Source organism: Oncorhynchus keta, chromosome 35 (genome assembly GCF_023373465.1).
Source record: "Oncorhynchus keta strain PuntledgeMale-10-30-2019 chromosome 35, Oket_V2, whole genome shotgun sequence".
In the NCBI taxonomy this organism is placed as follows: Eukaryota; Metazoa; Chordata; class Actinopteri; order Salmoniformes; family Salmonidae; genus Oncorhynchus; species Oncorhynchus keta.
Window position 1 is genome coordinate 47,450,103 of NC_068455.1, and position 22,907 is coordinate 47,473,009.

A 22,907-nucleotide genomic window follows, 5' to 3' on the forward strand; every position below is an offset into this window, starting at 1 on the left:
GGGCCTGATAGACATTATAGCCCAAAATGGTTAAACCATGGTCGAGTTCTGGGGTTACTGCAGACAGTAAAAAAAAAAGAATAAGTGCTACAGGACCAGTAGTTGAAAACAAATTGATAAATATTTTTTGGGGGTAAACAACTGTCTGATGTGTAAATATTCTCTACTTGAGGTGTTCCTGAACTTTTCATTACATTACCCTGGTCCACAAAGGGAGGTGTCTTTTGCTCTAGACCAGTGGTCACCAACCTTTTCTGAGTCAAGATTATTTTCGCTGTCAAAAAACAAGCCGAGATGTACCGCTCTGATTTTATTTTTTATTTTTTTACATTACTTAACTGTTTTTATTAGGTTAATGTAAAAAAAAGTATGTTAGAATGAGGTTTTGTGCAGTATAGGCCTAACACATTATCACAGAATATTGCCTATATGCCTGGCCTGACAATATTTTTCTTCTCAGACCATATTTTATTTCAAAACTTGAGCTTTGATAAAAAAATATATAATTTGGTGTAGCACTTCCAAGGCACAGCTGAGCATGAATTTAAATAATTCACTTTTTATTTTATTTTACTAGACTGATGGTAACTGCATCTGAAGGTCATGGTGCTTTCAAGACATCTGGGAACAAAAAAAATGAGGTCAAACTATGACATTAGTGACCTTCAGGTCGGAAAGTCAGAGCTCTAGAAAGATGTCAGAGTTTCCGACTTGGAATTTCGAGTTGGTTGACTGTTCAAATCGATTTTTTCCAGTTGGATCTCGTGTTTTTTTGAGTTCCCAGTTGAAAGCAACATGACAAAATATATCATGGTGCCTCATGCACAAATTCATGTTGTTCCTATGACCAGAGATATTAAAATAGACAAGACGAGCTGCTAATAATAATTAAAACGCAGGGCTATCGATACACTTGGTTACTACTTCATTGCAGCTGCAGCGCAAGTGGTAGTATGGAGAAGTGCGTTTTTTGTTTTGTAAAAAAACAAAATATGAACACACTCATAAAAACAGCAGGTCTTTGCTGTATTCTTCAGGCTCTCTCTGGTCATGGTTTTTAAAAGTGATTTAATCTCATGCAGGCTAGTATCAAACTTTGCTGGAATCTGTAGGCAAGGTGATTTGAGCTATCCAATTTAGCCACAGATGGGAACATTGCCTACACAGTGCGCAAGGGCTTCTGAATCTAAGTGCACCAACTGCCAACAGCGCAACACGAATAAAGAAATGTAAGGAGCGCAAGCTTTTATCATTGGCTTTTATACAGAAATGTTTGGTAATAGACTAGGAATGCCTTGACGAGCGACCAGTCGATCCCCAGGTGGGTGACAACTGCTCTATATCCACCATAAGGCTTGTGCAGTTACCGAACAGTAAGTTTAAACATAGACAAACCTTTATGTTAAAACATTGAACTTACTAAATAGCTTAATAATGTGATTCCTTAGGCCAATTAGATTTATTGACAAAATAAAGATAATAGTATTTGTATCAATTGTCATCCCTTGATGCAGCCTATATTCTTGACACCACTCACAACAGAGGGCCCCAACCTAAAGTGGGAACCAATGGTCTGCTCTACAATACCTCAAGGTAAGTTGTTCTGATCAGCGGCTCTAAAAACGCTGTAATTTATGTCTCCTCTTCACTCACACATGCTGACCTGAGCCTTGATCAAAATCAGACAAATTGCTAGCTAGCACGATAACGTTATATGTAGAAGGACACAAGGAGTTGTCGTAAGTCTCAAGTCTCCAAATGCCCTGGTCTCCAACTCACTCTTCCACTCCCTCCCTCTCCCCCACCCCCTTCGGGGGCTAAAAATGCCGCCAGAGAGAATGTCTGACGTTTTACATGCTCCTAACCAACTGTGCTATTTTTTTTATTTTTTTATTGCGTTGTTTGTAACTTATGTTTTTATTTATTTTGTACATAATGTTGCTGTTACTGTCTCTTATGACCGAAAATAACTTCTGGACATCAGAACAGCGATTACTCACCTCAAACTGGAAGAAGCTTTTTCCTTTAACGAGTCCGATGAGAAGGATATACTGCTTTCCAGGGATCATGCCCAAATCCCCGCCATTTGCTTGAAGAAAAGACGGAGAAAAAGAGTGCGGAGGTCGGGCCTTCTGAGAATTCGTAGGCGAGCGAGTTAACTCCCACTGCCATCTGTTCTATTTATCTAACGTGCAATCATTGGAAAATAACTGACGATCAAGATTATCCTACAAACGGGACATTAAAAACTGTAATATCTTATGTTTCACAGAGTCGTGGCTGAACGACAATACAGATAATATAGAGCTGGCGGAATTTTCCATGCACCGGCAGAACAGAGAAGCTACGTCTGGTAGGACGAGGGGTGGGGGTGTATGTCTTTTGTCAATAACAGCTGGTGCGCAATGTCTAATATTAACCTCATAGTCCGCCCCATCCCGCATGCGGTCGCGTTACTACAGCCTCAAGCTCATTACCATAACGCAACGTTAGCGATTTCTAAAAATCGCAAATGAAATTAAATAAATATGCCTGCTCTCAAGCTTATCCTTTTCTTAACAATCCTGTCGTCTCAGATTTTCAAAATATGCTTTAGAACCAGAGAAAATCAATAATTTGTGTAAGAGTGGTGATAGCTTGCTTAGCATTTAGCGTTAGCATTTAGCACGCAACATATTCACAAAAACCAGCAAAGGGATCAAAGAAAATAATTTACCTTTGAAGAACTTCAGATGTTTCAATGAGGAGACTCTCAGTTACATAGCAGATGTCCAGTTTTTCCTGAAAGATTCTTGTGTAGGACACAATGTTCCGTTTTGTTACTATGCATTTGGCTACCGAAACTAACCGAAAATTCAGTCACCTACACGTCAAACTTTTTTCCGAATTAACTCCATAATATCGACTGAAACATGGAAAACGTTGTTTGAATCAATCCTCAAGGTGTTTTGTCATATATCTCTTAATTGAAATGCCGTCCCTGGAAGCCTGCATTCTTCTCTGATTCGGATGGAAAAATACTGGTAGCTGACTTTTGCGCACCAATTTCCACGCAGACACCGTGCGGGACACTTGGCAATTGTAGTCTCTTATGGTCAATCTTCCAATGATATGCCTACAAATACGTCACAATGCTGCAGACACCTTGGGGAAACGATAGAAAGTGTCCGTTCATTCCTGCCGCATTCACAGCCATATAAGGCGATCATGGAAAACGTAGCTTCAGAAATCCTGTTCATTTCCTGGGCGCTCAAACATCTTGGTTTTGCCTGAAGCTTTTGTTCAACGGCACTCACAGAGAAAATCTTTGCAGTTCTGGAAACGTCAGAGTGTCTTCTTTCCAAAACTATCAATTCCAAGCATAGTCGAGCATCTTTTCGTGACAAAATATTGCGCTTAAAATGGGCACGTCTTTTTATCCAAAAATGAAATAATGCCCCTAGTGGACTAACAGGTTAAAGAAGTCTCGAGGTATTGCTCATCTGAGGTAGAGTACCTCATGATAAGCTGTAGACCACACTATCTACCAAGAGAGCTCTCATCTATATTATTCGTAGCTGTCTATTTACCACCACAGACTGATGCTGGCACTAAGACCACACTCAACCAACTCTATAAAGGTCATAAGTAAACAAGAAAATGCTCATCCAGAAGCGGCGCTCCTAGTGGCCGGGGACTTTAATGCAGGCAAACTTAAATCCGTTTCACCTCATTTCTGGCAGCATGTCACGTCACATGTGCAACTAGAGGATAAAAAAAATAGGCCACCTATACTCCACACACAGAGATGCAAACACAGCCCCCCACCCCCCCCCCCACCACCCCCCATTTGGCTAATCGGACCATAATTCTATCCTCCTGATTCCTGCTTACAAGCTAAAACAAAAGCAGGAAGTACCAGTGACTCAATACGGAAGTGGTTAGATGACACGGATGCTACGCTACAGGACTGTTTTCCAAATACAGACTGGAATATGTTCTGGGATTCATCCAATGGCATTGAGGAGTATACCACCTCAGTCATCGGCTGCATAAATAAGTGCATCGACGACGTTGTCCCCACAGTGACCATACGTACATATCCCAACCAGAAGCCATGGATTACAGGCAACACCTGCATCGAGCTAAAGGCTAGAGTTGCCGCTTTCAAGGAGTGGGACACAAATCCAGATGCTTATCAGAAATCCCGCTATGCCCTCAGACGAACCATCAAACAAGCAAAGCGTCAATACAGGATTAAGATTGAATCCTACTACACCAGCTCTGACACTCGTCAGATGTGGGAGGGCTTGAAAACTATTAGGGACTACAAAGTGAAAACCAGACGCGAGCTGCCCAGTGACGGGAGCCTACCAGACGAGTTAAATGCCTTTTTATGCTCGCTTCGAGGCAAGCAACACTGAAGCGTGCACGGGAGCACCAGCTGTTCTAGATGACTGTGTGATAACGCTCTTGGTAGCCAATGTGAGCAAGAACTTTAAACAGGTCAACAGAGGGGCCAGGTGGATTACCAGGACGTGTACTCAAAGCATGCGTGGACCAACTGGCAAGTGTCTTCACTGACATTTTCAAACTCTCCATGACCGAGTCTGTAATACTGACACCATAGTGCCCTCGAAGCTCATCACTAAGCTAAGGACCCTGGAACTAAACACCTCCCTTTGCAACTGGATCCTGGACTTCCTGACGGACCGACCCCAGGTGGTAATGGTAGGCAACAACACATCTGCCACGCTGATCCTCAACACTGGGGCCCCTCAGGGATGTGTAATTAGTCCCCTCCTGTACTCCCTGTTCACCCACGATGGTGTGGTCAAACATGACTCCAACACCATTAAGTTTACGGAAGACACAACAGTGGTAGGCCTAATCACCGACAACGATGAGACAGCCTATAGGGAGGAGGTAAGAAACCTGGCAGTGTGGTGCCAGGACAACAACCTCTCCCTCAATGTGAGCAAGACAAAGGAGCTGATTGTGGACTACAGGAAAAGACGGGCCGAACAGGACACCATTCACATTGACGGGGCTGTAGTGGAGCGGGTCGAGAGTTTCAAGTTCCTTGGTGTCCACATTACCAACAAACTATCATGGTCCAAACACACCAAGACAGTCGTGAAGAGGGCACGACAACACCTTTTCCCCCTCAGGAGACAAAGATTTGGCATGGGTCCCCAAATCCTCAAAAAGTTCTACACCTGCAACATCAAGAGCACCCTGACCATAAGGCGCTACAGAGGGTAGTGTGTACGGTCCAGTACATCACTGGGTCCAAGCTTCCTGCCATCCAGGACCTATATACGAAGAAAAGCCCAAAAAAGTGTCAGAGACTACAGTCACCCAAATCATAGTCTGTTTTCTCTGCTACCGCACGGCAAGCAGCATTAGAGCGCCAAGACTAGGACCAAAAGGCTCCTTAACAGCTTCTACCCCCAAGCCATAAGACTGCTGAACAATTAATCAAATGGCCACCGGACTATTTACATTGACACCCCCCTCCCCACCCCCCATTTGTTTTGTACACTGCTGCTACGCGCTGTTTATTATCTTTGCATAGTCCCTTCACCCCAACCTACATGTACAAATTACCTTGACTAACCTGTACCCCTGAACATTGACTCAGGACCGGTACCCCCTGTATATAGCCCCGTTGTTATTTTGTGTTACTTTTTATTATTTTTTACTTCAGTTTATTTGGTAAATATGTTCTTAACTCTTCTTGAACTGCACTGTTGGTAAAGGGCTTGTAAGTCTACACTAAGGTCTACACTTGTATTTAGCGCATGTGGCAGTACATTTTGATTTGATTTGAAACCAGACGCTTTGGCGGCTCCATCCCTGGGAAGGATCTCTCTCCTCCACCTCCCACCTCCTACACTCTCCCACCCCAGAGAGGAAGTTTCAGGAATAGACAGGAGCAGGGTTTTTTCTTGTTTTCCTACTCCTTACTACATCCACAAATCATTTCCCTCTAACAACTACCATCCCTGCATATATATCTAGTGTCTCTCCTGGACCCTTGCCAGGAAAAAGAGGGGGATAATGAAGTTGAGGGAGAAAAAAGACAAGGGTGAAAGAGCAAGAGAGAAATACAGAGGCAAGGAGAAAGGGGAAAAGGAGACATGTAGTGGAAGTTGAAGGGGAGAGTAAACAAGGAGAGCAAGCTGGGGAGGGAGGAGGGCGAGAGAGTGCTGTGAAGAGAAAGAATATTGAAATACGGGATAACAAGAGAGAGATCTCCTTACTGTACTAGAAAATGATGTGCCTGGAAAATACCCAAGGACCACAAGTAATTATTTTTTAAAAAATGTTTAACTACGAGAGGAGGAGATAATAAACATATACAGTGCCTTGCGAAAGTATTCGGCCCCCTTGAACTTTGCGACCTTTTGCCACATTTCAGGCTTCAAACATAAACATATAAAACTGTATTTTTTTTGTGAAGAATCAACAACAAGTGGGACACAATCATGAAGTGGAACGACATTTATTGGATATTTCAAACTTTTTTAACAAATCAAAAACTGAAAAATTGGGCGTGCAAAATTATTCAGCCCCCTTAAGTTAATACTTTGTAGCGCCACCTTTTGCTGCGATGACAGCTGTAAGTCGCTTGGGGTATGTCTCGATCAGTTTTGCACATCGAGAGACTGACATTTTTTCCCATTCCTCCTGGCAAAACAGCTTGAGCTCAGTGAGGTTGGATGGAGAGTATTTGTGAACAGCAGTTTTCAGTTCTTTCCACAGATTCTCGATTGGATTCAGGTCTGGACTTTGACTTGGCCATTCTAACACCTGGATATGTTTATTTTTGAACCATTCCATTGTAGATTTTGCTTTATGTTTTGGATCATTGTCTTGTTGGAAGACAAATCTCTGTCCCAGTCTCAGGTCTTTTGCAGACTCCATCAGGTTTTCTTCCAGAATGGTCCTGTATTTGGCTCCATCCATCTTCCCATCAATTTTAACCATCTTCCCTGTCCCTGCTGAAGAAAAGCAGGCCCAAACCATGATGCTGCCACCACCATGTTTGACAGTGGGGATGGTGTGTTCAGGGTGATTAGCTGTGTTGCTTTTACGCCAAACATAACGTTTTGCATTGTTGCCAAAAAGTTCCATTTTGGTTTCATCTGACCAGAGCACCTTCTTCCACATGTTTGGTGTGTCTCCCAGGTGGCTTGTGGCAAACTTTAAACAACACTTTTTATGGATATCTTTAAGAAATGGCTTTCTTCTTGCCACTCTTCCATAAAGGCCAGATTTGTGCAATATACGACTGATTGTTGTCCTATGGACAGAGTCTCCCACCTCAGCTGTAGATCTCTGCAGTTCATCCAGAGTGATCATGGGCCTCTTGGCTGCATCTCTGATCAGTCTTCTCCTTGTATGAGCTGAAAGTTTAGAGGGACGGCCAGGTCTTGGTAGATTTGCAGTGGTCTGATACTCCTTCCATTTCAATATTATCGCTTGCACAGTGCTCCTTGGGATGTTTAAAGCTTGGGAAATCTTTTTGTATCCAAATCCAGCTTTAAACTTCTTCACAACAGTATCTCGGACCTGCCTGGTGTGTTCCTTGTTCTTCATGATCCTCTCTGCGCTTTTAACGGACCTCTGAGACTATCACAGTGCAGGTGCATTTATACGGAGACTTGATTACACACAGGTGGATTGTATTTATAATCATTAGTCATTTAGGTCAACATTGGATCATTCAGAGATCCTCACTGAACGTCTGGAGATAGTTTGCTGCACTGAAAGTAAAGGGGCTGAATCATTTTGCACGCCCAATTTTTCCATTTTTGATTTGTTAAAAAAGTTTGAAATATCCAATAAATGTCGTTCCACTTCATGATTGTGTCCCACTTGTTGTTGATTCTTCACAAAAAAATACAGTTTTATATCTTTATGTTTGAAGCCTGAAATGTGGCAAAAGGTCGCAAAGTTCAAGGGGGCCGAATACTTTCGCAAGGCACTGTATGTAGCACAGGAACACAACAGAGAGCAGCCGGTTGGCAAAAAATGGAAAGTCATTTCATCCCTGATGATAACCACAGGGCAACCACACACACTCCTCCTCCATCTCAACTCTTCTTCCACCACTTTGAAAGATGAGCCTCAGTTACATATTTCAGTCAACGCTTAAAGACGACGAAAGTAGTATTCAACTATATGGAAAGGGGTAGCTTATGCATGCAGCCATTCTGAAGCTGTGTGTGTATACCTATACGTGATTATTATTTGTATTCTGCATTAACTGTGTGTGTGTGTGTGTGTGTGTGTGTGTGTGTGTGTGTGTGTGTGTGTGTGTGTGTGTGTGTGTGTGTGTGTGTGTGTGTGTGTGTGTGTGTGTGTGTGTGTGTGTGTGTGCTTGCCAACCACAATGGTGTGTCTGTGCGCATAAGTGTGTGTATGCAGTGGGCCACAGCTTATAGTAACCCACACAGACAGTAGCGTCACTTTCCCGCCACACTCTGTGCATCCTTCTGGACTGTCCTGATTTGTGCCAAAATGACCAGGTGCCTTCACCTCCACTCGAGCTGCCCAACCAGCCTCCACCCACCCTTTACACAACCCAGGGACCACACACACACACACACTTGTCCTGCTAGTCACACATGTCGCTCTCCCAAAATGTACCTCAATGGTTTGAGATCATAGAGCTAGCGTATATAGTTTGCATCTCCCTGAGCCATTGTAAGAAAATGATGACCCATTGAAGGAAAACATTTAAGTGTAGTGCCACTTGCTTTAAAGAAACCCTTGGTTTCTTTGGTTCAGAGATAAACTGAATGGTAAACTCCCAGCGATGATATAAAGTACTGTGCCTTCAGAAAGTATTCACACTTTTTCCACATCGTGTTGTGTTAAGTGGAATTCTGTTTTGAGAAAATTTTACAAATTAATAAAAAATGTAAAGCTGAAATGTCTTGAGTCAATAAGTATTTAACCACTTTGTTTTGGGCAAGCTTAAATACATTCTGGAGTAACAAATGTGCTTAACAAGTCAAGTTACATGGACTCACTCTGTGTGAAATAATATTGGATAACATGATTTTGAATTACCCCATCTCTGTACCACACACATCAGGTCGCAATTGTAAATGAGAACTTGTTCTCAACTTGCCGACCTGGTAAAATAAAGGTGAAATAAATCAATAAAAACATACGGATATTTGTAAGGTCTCTCAGTCAAGTAGTGAATTTCAAGCACAGATTCAATCACAACGACCAGAGTGGTTTTCCAATGCCTGGCACACATCTATTATTAGATGGGTAGAAAGAAAGAAAAAAGCAGACACTGAATATCCCTTTGAGCATGGTGAAGTTATTACACTGAACAAAAATATAAAACGCAACGAACTTCAAAGATTTTACTGAGTTACAGTTCATGTAAGGTCATCTGTCAATTGAAATAAATAAATGAGCATCTAATCTATGGATTTCACATCAGTGGGAATACAAATATGCAATTGTTGGTTACAGATACCTTAGAAAAAGGTAGGGGCGTAAGATCAGAAAACCAGTCAGTATCTAGTGTGACCACCATTTGCATCATGCAGCCCAACACATCTCCTTCACATAGAGTTGATACGGCTGTTGATTGTGGCCTGTGGAATGGTGTTCCACTCCTCTTCAATGCCTGTGCGAAGTTGCTGGACATTGGCAGGAATTGGAACACGCTGTCGTACATGTCAATCCAGAGCATCCCAAACATGCTTAATGGATGACATGCCTGGTGAGTATGCAGGCCATGGAAGAATTTTTAGTTTCCAGGAATTGTGTACAGATCCTTGCAATACGGGGCTGTGCATTATTATGCTGAAACATGAGGTGATGGCGCTGGATGAATGGGCCTCAGGATCTCATCACGGTATCTCTATGCATTCAAATTGCTATGGATAAAATGCAATTGTGTTCCTTGTCCGTTACTAGCCCATACCATAACCCCACCGCCACGAGTGGGGCACTCTGTTCACAACGTTGACATCAGCAAACCACTCGCACACGTTACGCCATACACGCTGTCTGCAATCTGCCTGGTACAGTTGAAACCAGGATTAATCCATGAAGAGCACATTACTCCAGCGTGCCAGTGGCCATCGAAGGTGAGCATTTGCCCACTGAAATCGGTTACGACACCAAACTGCAGTCAGGTCAAGACCCTGGTGAGGACGACGAGCATGCAGATGACAGTTTGTGCAGAAATGATTTGGTTGTGCAAACCCACAGTTTCATCAGCTGTCTGGGTAGCTGGTCTCCGATGATACCACAGGTGAAGAAGCCGGATGTGGAGGTAATGGGCTGGTGTGGTTACACGGGGTCTGCGGTTGTGAGGCCGGTTGGACGTACTGCCAAGTTCTCTAAAACAACGTTGAAGTCTGCTTATGGTAGAGCAATTAACATGAAATTCTCTCGCAACAGCTCTGGTGGACATTCTTGCAGTCAGCATGCCAATTGCATGCTCCAAAACTGCACATATTAGAGTGGCCTTTTATTGTCCCCAGCAGGTGGACAATAAATAAGGTGCACCTGTGTAATAATCATGCTGTTTAATCGGCTTCTTGATATGCCACACTTGTCAGGTGGATAGACCCCAGTCACTACAAAGATACAGGCATCCTTCCCAACAGTTGCCGGAGAGGAAGGAAATGGTGATTTTTAAACAGTTAGTGTTTAATGGCTGTGATAAGGAGAAAACTGAGGATGGATCAACAACATTGTAGTTACTTCACAATACTGACCTAAATGACAGAGTGAAAAGAAGTATGTTGGTAGAGAATAAAAATATTCTAAAACATCCATCCCGTTTGCAATAAGGCACTAAAGTAATACTGCACAAAATGTGGCAAAGAAATTAACATTATGTCATGAATACCAAGCAATATGTTTGGGGCAAATCTAACACATCACGTCACTGAGCATCACTCTTCATATTTTCAAGCATGGTCGTGGCTTCATCATGTTATGGTTATGCCCTTCATCGGCAAGGACTAGGGAATTCTTTTTTCAAGATAAAAATAAACAGAATAGAGCTAAGCACAGACAAATCCGAGAGAAAAACCTGGTTCAGTCTGCTTTCCAACCGACACTGGGAGACAAATTAACCTTTCAGCAGCAAAATAACTTAAAACATAAGGCCAAATATACACTGGAGTTGCTTACCAAGACAACAACGAATGTTCCTGGGCGGGCTAGTTACAGTTTTAACTTAAATCGCCTTGAAAATCTATGGCAAGACTTGAAAATGGCTCCTAGCAATGATCAACAACCAACTTGAGAGAGCTTGAAGAGTTAAAAAAAATAATGGGCAAATATTGTGCAATCCAAGTGTGTAAAGCTCTTAGAGGCTTACCCAAAAAGGCTGCATGACCCTTCAGCCTTATCTCTACTGTAATGGACACGGCCATCTTGTCTTGGTATTGTGGCTCAGCTTGAAAGGATAAGGACTGTGTGTGTGTGTGTGTGTGTGTGTGTGTGTGTGTGTGTGTGTGTGTGTGTGTGTGTGTGTGTGTGTGTGTGTGTGTGTGTGTGTGTGTGTGTGTGTGTGTGTGTGTGTGTGTGTGTGTGTGTGTCAGGGTTGGGCTCAATTAGAATTGAAGGCAGTCAATTTCCTGGAAATTTAAAAATTACAATTTAAAAATCTATGTATTTCAAATGTTTTTACATTTCTGAATGTTAAATTCAAAGCACTTCCTGAATTGACTGCATTCAATTCTAATTGAGCCCAACCCTGTTTGTGTGTGTGTGTGTGTGTGTGTGTGTGTGTGTGTGTGTGTGTGTGTGTGTGTGTGTGTGTGTGTGTGCGTGCGTGCGTGCGTGCGTGCGTGTGTGTGTGTGTGTGTGTGTGTGTGTGTGTGTGTGTGTGTGTGTAAGTAATTGAGTCATGCAATTGAGTTTCCATTCATTAAAGGCCCAAAAGGAGTGTGACAATGTCTGTAGCTAGGTTTCCATCCATCTGTTGAAATATTTTCAAGCGATTTATCAAATACTTGCATTCAAATTATATACATTTTACCCGCGAAGGTGTGTTTCCATCAAACTGGCTTGTTGTGGATAAAAAGCTGTGCGTAATGATGTAGTGCACATAAAAAGCACTTTGTCGTATAACTTTTCTTTTTTTTTTTTGCCACAGAAAGTCTTGTGATAACAACACATTCGCCCACTCTGGTCCTGGCACATGTGCTCTATCCTACGGCTCGCAGGTACAGTGCAGAGGGTACATGAGATTAGCCTAGCACTGATCATCATGTCCACATCATACAAATTAAGATATTTATATATAAATATCTTCATGAGAAATGAGCATCAAGCTCATCATCGTGCACCTTCTCTAAACTGTGAATGCTTTTCCAAGTCCTAGTAGGAGGACCACGCAACACAGTGTCACGTGACTGTAGTTTACTGAGACATTATGGGTATTCTATCAACAATCGTGCAAAAAAAGCATTTACACAGCCATTTGTTTGCTTGATCCATTTGACTGGCAAATGATTATCCACCCGTCTAGCGTATTTTGTTTTGTCGACATATAGGAAAGTTTATTGACAATCATGCTGATTCCTATTAGGCCTGTCTTGAGTATTTTATTAACCTAAATATACTTTACTCACATGAAAATGATTGTATGGAAATATATTTTGTGAGTGGTTTAGTGTGTATTTGGGATTATATGAGTGTTTTTCTGTACAATAAAGTGAAATTGCAGATTAATGTAAACTTACCCGGATCTTTATGGTCCGTGTTTTCCCACCACAGTTATTTTTCAGGAGCATTTTCTGAGGGGAACCAAGGAGAAAGACTGATTTAGCAAAGATACCTCTAGGGACCAACTTCATCCCTCAGCATACTAACATTGACTCATTTCAAAACACCACTGAATAATAATAATGCATTTATTTGTATAACACATTTCATACAAAGAATGCAGTTTAAACTTCACAACTAGGGGGATGTTTAGTCCTCAAAGAGCAGCCAGTGTGTTTCATGAGTGAGAAGTAAATTAATGTTTGTTGATGTCACAGCAACAGACCATTGTGGGTCAATTAAGAATTATAATCAGGAAAGTGACTGGAGTGCAGCTGCTGCTAAACCAAACAAGCCAGTCAATGAAGCTTATGTTACATCCTGTCAAAGACTCCTTCCCAGTCCACCCAGAATTGTCTGGAGGGAGGTAGGAGACTGGTGCTTTTGAAGAGGAACGGGGCTCTTTGGAAGAGGGGAGTAGAATGGAAACGCAAGACTCCTGCTGTTGTGGAATGAGGGAGAGTTGGTTTGGAGACCCCCTTAACAACAATGTGAGTACAGTCCGCTTAGTAGTTGAAAGTATGGTGACTATCATTAAATAGCCCTTAAAATGTGCTCTGTGTCACCCCTGAAACCTTATATGCATTTCTGTCATTTGAGGACAACAAAGAATATTCCGATTTTTTTCAAGGTGCATTTCTGACAGACCGATCATTTGTGGCACACAAACGGTTTGCAATGACAATCGTTTCCTATACTTCTTTCACAAATCAGGCAACATTTTTAAGAACCCAATTCATACAGTCCAACTTTACCACATTCTTGCCAGGATAAGCCTTTTTTTTACCTCCCATGCACATGCCAGCAAGTTCAGGAGTAGGAGCAGACATGGGACAATGTGGGTAGGCTTCTATTTGAATAGATCCATTGAATATACACAATCACAAATAAACCCAATTATTCATTTGTTTACGCAGGTCCTAAGATCCATTTGCAAAAGAATAGAATAGTATGTTTTGAGTTTAATTACATTACTGGTCTATGCAGCCTATATAATACATGGCTGCGCCATGCAAATGAAATCAATAATTCCTTATTTTATTAATTAAACAGACAAGACACACATATTTCATAGTAAGAATATAATGGAATATAACAGAATAAAATAAAAAAAACACACAAAACAGCAATATTTTGAAACAGAGCCCACGCCCATGTTTTTTTATCCACTTCCCAGTCGACACGGTGGGTTCGGGCCTATTCCGTTTGAGACTCAGGGGACTCGGCATCGACTCGGACTCGGGGGGGCTTCATACGGGCCGAGCTCTTCCCGAGTTAGGCAGAATCATATTACTCTGGCTTCCGGCTAATGGTAATTGGGCCGAGTCTACTTCAGCATATCTGGCCCCTTCGGCCAATCCTGGCTTAATATAATGGCATTTGCAATTTTTAGTCATACAGTATGCTGGTGGCCACGTTAATTATAGGATGACTTGGGATACATGATCCACGACAGACAGCACTTCTCAGTGTCTCACTTCTCAGTGTCATAGGCTACAGCCTATTTATCTATGGTAGGCCTATCTGTAAACGCCAATACATCCTGACAAAATATGCCATATGAGTGGCCTAATGTAATTTTCTGGACCTTGTAAACTGTCAAAAATAAACCCATAACTGATCCAAATGGTTGGATATAATCAGGGCTTTATTGTGTCATGAAACACAAACGGACATTTGAGTGGTTATTAAAATGAGCCTTTCATCACTGCAGTTTACAGCCGAGAAAATAATTGTGTCCTAACAATAAATTACAAAAATTGTGTCCGAACAATAAATTACTTATTGCACTGTGTTGTAGCCTAGGAGGTATAATTAATTGTATTTTCTAAAAACGTAGACCTATCAATAGTGGAGCGTGCCCAGCAACCTCAGAGTACAGCCTAGAGGAACACATAGGCCTATATCCATTTATCCACACATAATCTGCTATTTGATAATCTGCTACCTAGGGTAAAGCAGTGGTGGAGTCTACAATTTTTGTGGGTTCGATTCCTGGGACCACGAACGGAAAATGAATGCATGCATACTGTTGCTTTGGATAAAAGCGTCTGCGTAATGTCACATTTATTATTTTTGCACACCTCATATTTGTGTGACATTGAAAAATATCCTGCATGGAACTTTTGACAGTAGCAATGGGCTGCCTGAGCATTCTGAGTAGACAGAAGAAAATAAAACAGCGTATCTAAACCGGGTACCTTATGAATTGCTGAGCAAATTGCAGCATACATGATCGTCAATTGCCAACATCAATGCTTGCTGAAATATCCTTAATAGGGAGCTAGCATTTGTATTTGAATTTAGTATGGATCCCCATTAGCTGCTGATGCTCTTCATGGGGTCCAGCAAAATTAAGGCAGTTTAAACCATTTTAAAAACATTACAATACATTCACAGACTGTGTGCCCTCAGGCCCCTAGTCCACCACTACCACATATATACAGTACAAAACTAGGGCCTGTAGGACCTGCCTTGTTGACAGTGGGGTCAAGACTGGCGAGAAGGCTTATCTACACCAGCTGGCCTAGGCTCGGTCATATATCATCTTAATAGGGAGAGACGATGTGAGAACCATACAGCCATTGTACTAGAGCGGAGATGACACGGGCTGGTACTAAAACTAATGACGTCATTTTCAGTTTATAACCTGTGGTAAAATGTGTAAGGAGCAGTACTCTCGTGAATAAATGCTGCTGGTTGACTTTAAGACTGGGCTCTGTCCATTTTATACAAATAAGGGTCATACAAATCCTTATGAATTGACAGAGTGTTTGATTTTAATTGGGCATTAAAACAGAGGAATTTAATTCCTGTAACAATTGGTCCTTCGAACCGGATCTAAATATCCGTCCCTGCCATCTGAAGGTCGTACGCCGAAAAATCGTGCACGAGCAGGCCGGGTCCCGTTATTTAAGACCTGGCCTCTAAATTGAGGGTGAAAAGTCCAGGCCGGTGTACACCCCAGACCGACAGGGACGGTGACTAGATCCAACGAACAGTGCTTTTCCCAGTCGGCGGCAAGGTCAGTAGCCTTTATTCTCGAATTTGGGAGGAATTATTTGGAATATTTTTTATTTAATGTTCTAAAGGAGTTTGGATGTAATCAATTATAGGTGCTTGAATATTCTGAACAAATACAATGGGTTTCTACTTTGTGTTTTCACCAAAATAGATAGGAAGGAAACAGGTCTGAAATTGACCTGTGGTAAGGTGCACTACCATAAATAAACTAGAGCTTAATAAATCCTGGTTTTGCAAGCCGGAAGGTTATTAAGGAGAGATATAGTACGTATTGTTTGATAGGACGGTCGTTCTGTACAAATAGGATAGCCATTAATTCAAAAGACATACCTAAATAAAGTTTTAACCTGCGTAGTCTATCTGTATATGGGAAGTAGTCTGACTATGAAGAAGTAGCAGATAGATATATTAAAACAGGTGAGGATAAATTAGACTTGGTGAGAAGGCAGGGTAATTCTAGGCGAACAAAAAAAATTGAACCTGTACAATGCTGAAAGAAATTAATATCTAAAGAGGAGGAGAGGGAAATGTAGTCTAGAGTAGTGAGATATGAGATATTAACGTTGAAAGTCCCAATGAGAATATCCTACGGGTGAAATGTAATGTCTGATCAAAAGTCAAATCTATTGACGAAGTTTCTAGAAAGGAGAAATACATATAGAATCCCATACACATTGATTATCATTAAAGAGACACACACATAGTCAGACAGAAGAGCAACTAAAATAACTGTGTAACGCAAAATACACTTACATAGGTCATAGAAATATATACACAGACAATCATGAGAGGCATATTCGCCCGGGATTAAGACGGGATATTAAATAGGTGCTGGGGGATAGGACGGTGATCTTGTACAAATAAGATATTAACTAGGCGTGGGGAGGCAGGAAGGGAATGCTATGCGGTCAAGATAACTGGAATGGTCATTTGAATTGTGGGAGTATTGATAATCGTTCCGATTCAACAAATAGTACTGAAATATCCAAATGAGGAGGAGAGGGAAAACCAAAATCTAGAGAAGAGACAATAGACAAGAGGTTCCATGCGAGAGGGAAGCCTAAGAAATAGTGGCGTGAGATAACGATTATTAGCGTTCTTTAAAATCCCTCTGACACAACCGGAAAATAAGATATTAACTAGGGATTTATGACCCCTGGGCTTATAATTGTATAGGTAAGACCTAATATCTGATTCAACAGTCAAAGCTATTGATAAGGTTTCCATAAAGGAGAAAACACAAATAGAAATCCAAAGAGGTCCCGGAACTAACGGGAGATTACCATTATAGGAGAACAAAGAGAATGGAAGGGAGGAGTCCAAAATCTGACTCAGACAAAGAACCTGAATAGAGCTGATATTACTAAAATAGTCAGGAAGGGTTTTAAATTAGGACGATTTTCTGAGAATTCTCGGTGTCGAAGTTGGCGACTACAGATAATTATAATAATATAGTTATTTGGCGGGGAAACTCAATCATTTCAATAGCGGGACACTAAAGGTTCGTATTTCAGCTTTGAAACCGATAGACTAAAATTGATTTTAGATTGTAATTCATCTATTTGTATGTTTTGTCTGAAAAAATATGGTCGCTAGTGTTTGTATAAGATATGAACTGAACGTTTAATATGTTGTTTTAGATTGAATTGAAAGAAGAATTCATTCAAAAATAATGGCGAGACAATTTCGATGAAATAAGCTATTTTGCCCAAAATGATCTGCTAGAATAATGTATTGAGATGGGAGTCGTATTTAAATAAATGTATCATAGAAGAGAAAGTCACCTAAACCTGGTTAAATGTAGGGAATAACGGAGAGATATGATACAGTTTTGTGCCACCAGGATGATATATTTTTTTATGAATCGACTGACATACGATAAATTTAGCACAGAACATGGTACGTTTAAATGTTAGGGTATAGAAAGTTGAGAAGTTTGGTTGGTTTTACTTTGTTGATAGAATTTAAAGCAGAACTCAATCTGAATAGGGAATATATATTTTACAGAGGCAGGCTGACTTGCGGCGTCATTTTACGTTGACAACACCGTTCCTCAAATTTAAACAGAGAAAATGGGTTGTGGCATTTAGAGGGAAATTGTGTGCATTATAGCTTTTAGTTACTTTTCAAAAGTGGCTAAAAGTTCCAAATATTTTTTTTTTAAAGGAGCTGAATATCGTAAGGATAGTCTGAAAAGATGCTACAGCTAGCAATGGAATTGCTAGGCATTCCATTGGGCTATGTTGGACTATAAAATAGGTAAGAATAGTTGAACCATGAAAGGTTGTGATTGTTTTCCCGAGTATTGATTTTTGGTTAGGTAACGCCAGTGGATTCGAACAAGAAGTTAACGTATTCTAAAAACATTATCTGTTTTCATTACGGGGAACAAGTAAATGTCTTATCTTAAAGGGACATGAGACGTTTATCACAGTGGTTTGAGTGTATGGCGGTGTATAAAATATTTTGGGGCGACAATTTGGAGATAGACTGAATGAGTTACATGAAACATCGAGGGATTTAAAACGAATGATGTGAAGGGATTATCATAATTATTAGGTTTCGTTGTTGTAGTAAATGTTTGGGTTAAGGGGATTTCTCTGTTCCCAGAGACAAGATATCTTAAAGGGGTACACTCACAAATGGAATATTAGGAGTTTTAATTAGACAAGTGAATAATGTATTGGGAATAGAGTCGTAATTAAAATGCTAAGTCAAAGACGAGACAGTTACTTAAATCAAATTAATTCTAAATAATAACGAAGAGACAATTACGATAGATTTATGCCCATCGAAATGTTCTTATAAATTTAGCGAATTGAGAGATGAGAGATGTTGATTTATGTTGTAAATTCTAATTCAGGATTCAACAGATGTGATAAATTAGGTTTGGTTTATCGAACCCGTACTACTGTTTCTGCAGACAGCCAACAATGATTTACTATTCATTGAAAGTCGTTGCGGATCGGCTCTATGTTGAGCGCTTGTTGATTACATCACTCGCAAGGCACTTTTGTCGCCAAGGAAATTATGTTGTGACTGGGGGTAACGGAGAAAATTGTTTGCTTATAAAAGTGTTTTGTTTATTTGGTTACTGGTTATGGTCTATTTTAGGGTTTGATTTAACTTAATTAAACATTGTATTCTGGTGTGTTTAAGTAGGATTCCTTATTCCGGGACGGATGGAAGTTATCTAAAATATGTAAATTGAAGGAGCCATGTGAGAATGCGTTTACATTTTTATTAAATATCTGGGATTAAATTACGCATTTCTTACACTGGGAAATGTACAACATTTGCGGCTGAGAGAAAATACATTTGATAATAATATTATCTGGTTAATTGTATCTAAGGGTAGCATGTTCATTTAAGTAAACATATACATTGACCTTGTTTAAAATGTATGATTAATGATTTGAGGTAAAGGGGAATTATCATTAGGTTTAGTTTATAGTTCACTTTTGAGTTTCTGAATCGAAGTAGCATAGCGAATGCCAGTTAGGCGTTTTGAGTTCTTCTGGGAAAATGTATGTTTAGGTGTCTCACTTTTAGATGTTTCCTGGGATTATAATATTGGGGAGAGTGGGTGAGATTGAGGCCATAAACGACCAAATTGAAAAAGACCTGGAAGTGTTGTTTATTCATTAAGGTTTGCAAATATATACACATAAAACATTTGTTAGGACTATTTGTTTTAGTGCAAAGGTATTTTAAAGATGCACGATCACATATGGAACTTATGAGTTTTTATTTTATGAGTTTTTATTTTATGGAACTTTATGAGTTTTTATTTTATGAGTTTTATGAGTTTTAATTACACAAGTTATTTTTTATTTATTTTAAGGATAAAGGGTACTTTAATATGTCTAATGTAGTATGGAACATGACTATAAAAGGGTGGTATGACCTATTGACCTTATCATGGCTATCTTTTGGGGTCTGATCAGCCTCAGGGGAGAGCCATTTGTATAATGAATTTGTGGTAATTTGGGTTACTAGTTTTAAGGTAAATTCATTATAATGGAGTTTTAGTTTGGGGTTAGAATTATTGTTTGAATCACTGATGAGAAAGTGTTTCAGGATTCTGTTTTACAATATTAGCTGTGAAGTTTTTTGAATTGGCTATTATTGATTAGGTATTACAACAGAAAATAATCCTATTTATCATTGAGAATAAATAGGGGGAGATAAAACATGGTCCTTTGAGGTTTGGACAGGACACCGTATTAAGCCAATAGGGCAGGAAATTACATAGAAAAATACGTTTCAGTTCTTAGGGGTGATAAATTACTGTAGATAAGGTATTCCACACACTTATGCAACATATATTAAATTATTGATGAAACTGATTTTCAGGTTAATTCATGTTATTGTCAGATAAAATACTGTGGATCCCTGAAGGAAAAAGCTTATTAGTGTAGGAAGGATTTGATATATTTAGCATTAATTTTGGCTTTGTTTGACTATTAGGAGGTTTTTATTTAAATAGTATTACATTTGACTTGAATATATGACATCTGTGATGATTTAGGATTTTTGTAAGGATTAAGATAGATTGATTAAGGAAATGTAAGAACTTTAGAGATTGCCACTTATAGACATGTTTATTCTAAAATCAATGATTTCAGATAAAGTCAAACAGTGAGACGCTTAGTGGTATTTGAGAGATAGGAGATAAAGGGGTTACTGTTTAAATCGGTAAATATATATATTTAAGAACATATATAAATAGCACAGATACTTCTTAAACTAGACAATACACTTGACAGAGAATTGATACAGGATTGATATGAATGGATGCCCAAGGGAGAATTGGACATACATGATAATGTCAGAATATAAGGATAATTTACAAATCCTACCTAAGTCATTATTTAGGGTAGATAAGGTTGTTACCTGGGCAGAGCCAGGTATCAAAAGGGGGATGGGTAAGTTAGTGGCCTATTGGATAATAAACGAATAATACATTTTTTTAAATGTAGCTAACAAATAGGCATAGAAGTTAAAGATATAATCAGATAAAACATATGCTCCCTTGTACATTTGGGAATGCCTTTCACACTCATTCAACACCAAGACATGAAGTTAGCCAAACGGGAGAAAAGAGCTACTCCATCTGGGTCTTTTGATGACAAAGTATATATTGCTAACATTGGGGTTCCACGGGGGGTGGCAGATGAGTTCAAAGCAAGAAATCAGATCCTAGCAGGATTAAAGTTAAGCATTTCCGGGTGGTCTACTCTCAATAAAACGTGTAACGTTTTAATATTACAATATAACTACATGTGTGATTGGATGTATACTATTTAATCAAAGGGTGGATATGTTAAGGGAATTTTTATCAATAATGACTAATTATATATACATTTCAATCAGGACTGACTAATCAGAATACTATTATGTTACTGTATATGTACTAATCAGAATACTATTATGTTACTGTATGTGTATGAATTTTCTTTTTAATCTTAGTACTGAATATAATGTGTGCAAATATAATCAAGAATTAGAACAATGACTGTCTGTACCATGGTTGAAATGAATGAACTTATAGCCAGACTGGCTAGAAGGCTTATCTACACCAGCTGGCCTAGGCTCGGTAATATATCATCTTAATAGGGAGAGACAATGTGAGAACCATACAGCCATTGTACTAGAGCGGAGATGACACGGGCTGGTACTAAAACTACTGACGTCATTTTCAGTTTATAACCTGTGGTAAAATGTGTAAGGAGCAGTACTCTCGTGAATAAAAGCTGCTGGTTGACTTTAAGCCTGGGCTCTGTCCATTTTATACAAATAAGGGTCATACAAATCCTTATGAATTGACAGAGTGTTTGATTTGAATTGGGTATTAAAACAGAGGAATTGAATTCCTGTAACAGAAACGAACTGCAATTCTTTGTGAAGTGATGCAGTCATTTCAGTCGCTGTAGTAGCTGACATGTATAGTGTTGAGTCATCCATATACATAGACAATCTGGCTTTCCTCAAAGCCATTGGCAATTCATTAGTAAAGATTGAAAATGGTTATGGGCCTGCACAGCTTCCTTGGGGAATTCCTGATTCTGCCTGGATTATGTTGGAGAGGCTTCCATTAAAGAACACCCTCTGTGTTCTGTTAGACAGGGAACTCTTTATCCACAATATAGAAGGGGGTGTAAAGCCATAACACAAAAGTTTTGCCAGCCGCAGACTATGATCGATAATGTCAAAAGCCACACTGAATTCTAACAAAACAGCCCCCGCAACTTTTATCATCAATTTCTCTCAGCCAATCATTTGTGTAAGTGCTGTGCTTGTTGAAAGTCCTTCTCTATAAGCATGCTGAAAGTTTGTTGTCAATTTGTTTACTGTAAAATAGCATAGTATCTGGTCAAAGACAATTTTTTTTGTTTACTATGGGTTTACTAAGGGTTGATAACAGGCTGATTGGCTGTTGATAACAGGCTATTTGAGCCAGTAATGGGGGCTTTATATGGTAGCAGAATGACTTTTGCTTCCCTCCAAGCCTGAGGGCACACCCTTTCTAGTAGGCTTAAATTGAAGATGTGGCAAATAGGAGCGGCTATTATCCTCAGTAATTTTCCATCCAAGTTGTCAGACCCCGGTGGCATGTCATTGTTGATAGACAACACATTTTTTTTGCATTAACTCTAAAGAAAACAAAAACACACGATCCAGCAGTGGTGGCTTCTGCTGTTCGAGCGGTCTGCTTTGCTGCTCGAGCCGGACTCGGCGCCATCACGTTCAAATCAAATCAAATTTTATTGGTCACATACACATGGTTAGCCGATGTTATTGCGAGTGTAGCGAAATGCTTGTGCTTATAGTTCCAACAGTGAGGCAATATCTAACATGTAATCTAACAATTCCACAACAACTACCTAATACACACACATCTAAATAATGGAATGGAATTGAATATATACATATAAATATATGGATGAGCAATGGCAGAGCGGCATAGGCAAGATGCAATAGATGGAATAAATTCAGTATATACATATGAGATGAGTAATGCAAGATATGTAAGCATTATTACAGTGAAATTATTAAAGTGACTAGAGGTCCATTTA

At 39.9% G+C, this 22,907-nt stretch overlaps 1 protein-coding gene across 2 annotated transcripts in view; it reads right to left on the minus strand.

Moving 5' to 3' along the window:
• si:dkey-16j16.4 (uncharacterized) overlaps nt 1-22,907 on the minus strand; it is a 70,789-nt gene that overhangs the window by 3,289 nt on the left and 44,593 nt on the right. Inside the window, exons 4-5 of one of the 2 annotated variants that reach the window (XR_004822373.2) lie at nt 12,723-12,776; nt 2,001-2,089 (exon numbers count right to left, since the gene is read on the minus strand). Coding sequence is in view for 1 of the 2 variants with exons in the window: in XM_035752760.2 (XP_035608653.1) it covers nt 12,723-12,776 (54 nt within the window). In the remaining variant the exon portion in view is untranslated. The remainder of the gene's footprint in view (nt 1-2,000; nt 2,090-12,722; nt 12,777-22,907) is intronic. The other variant, XM_035752760.2, reaches the window with a different exon arrangement.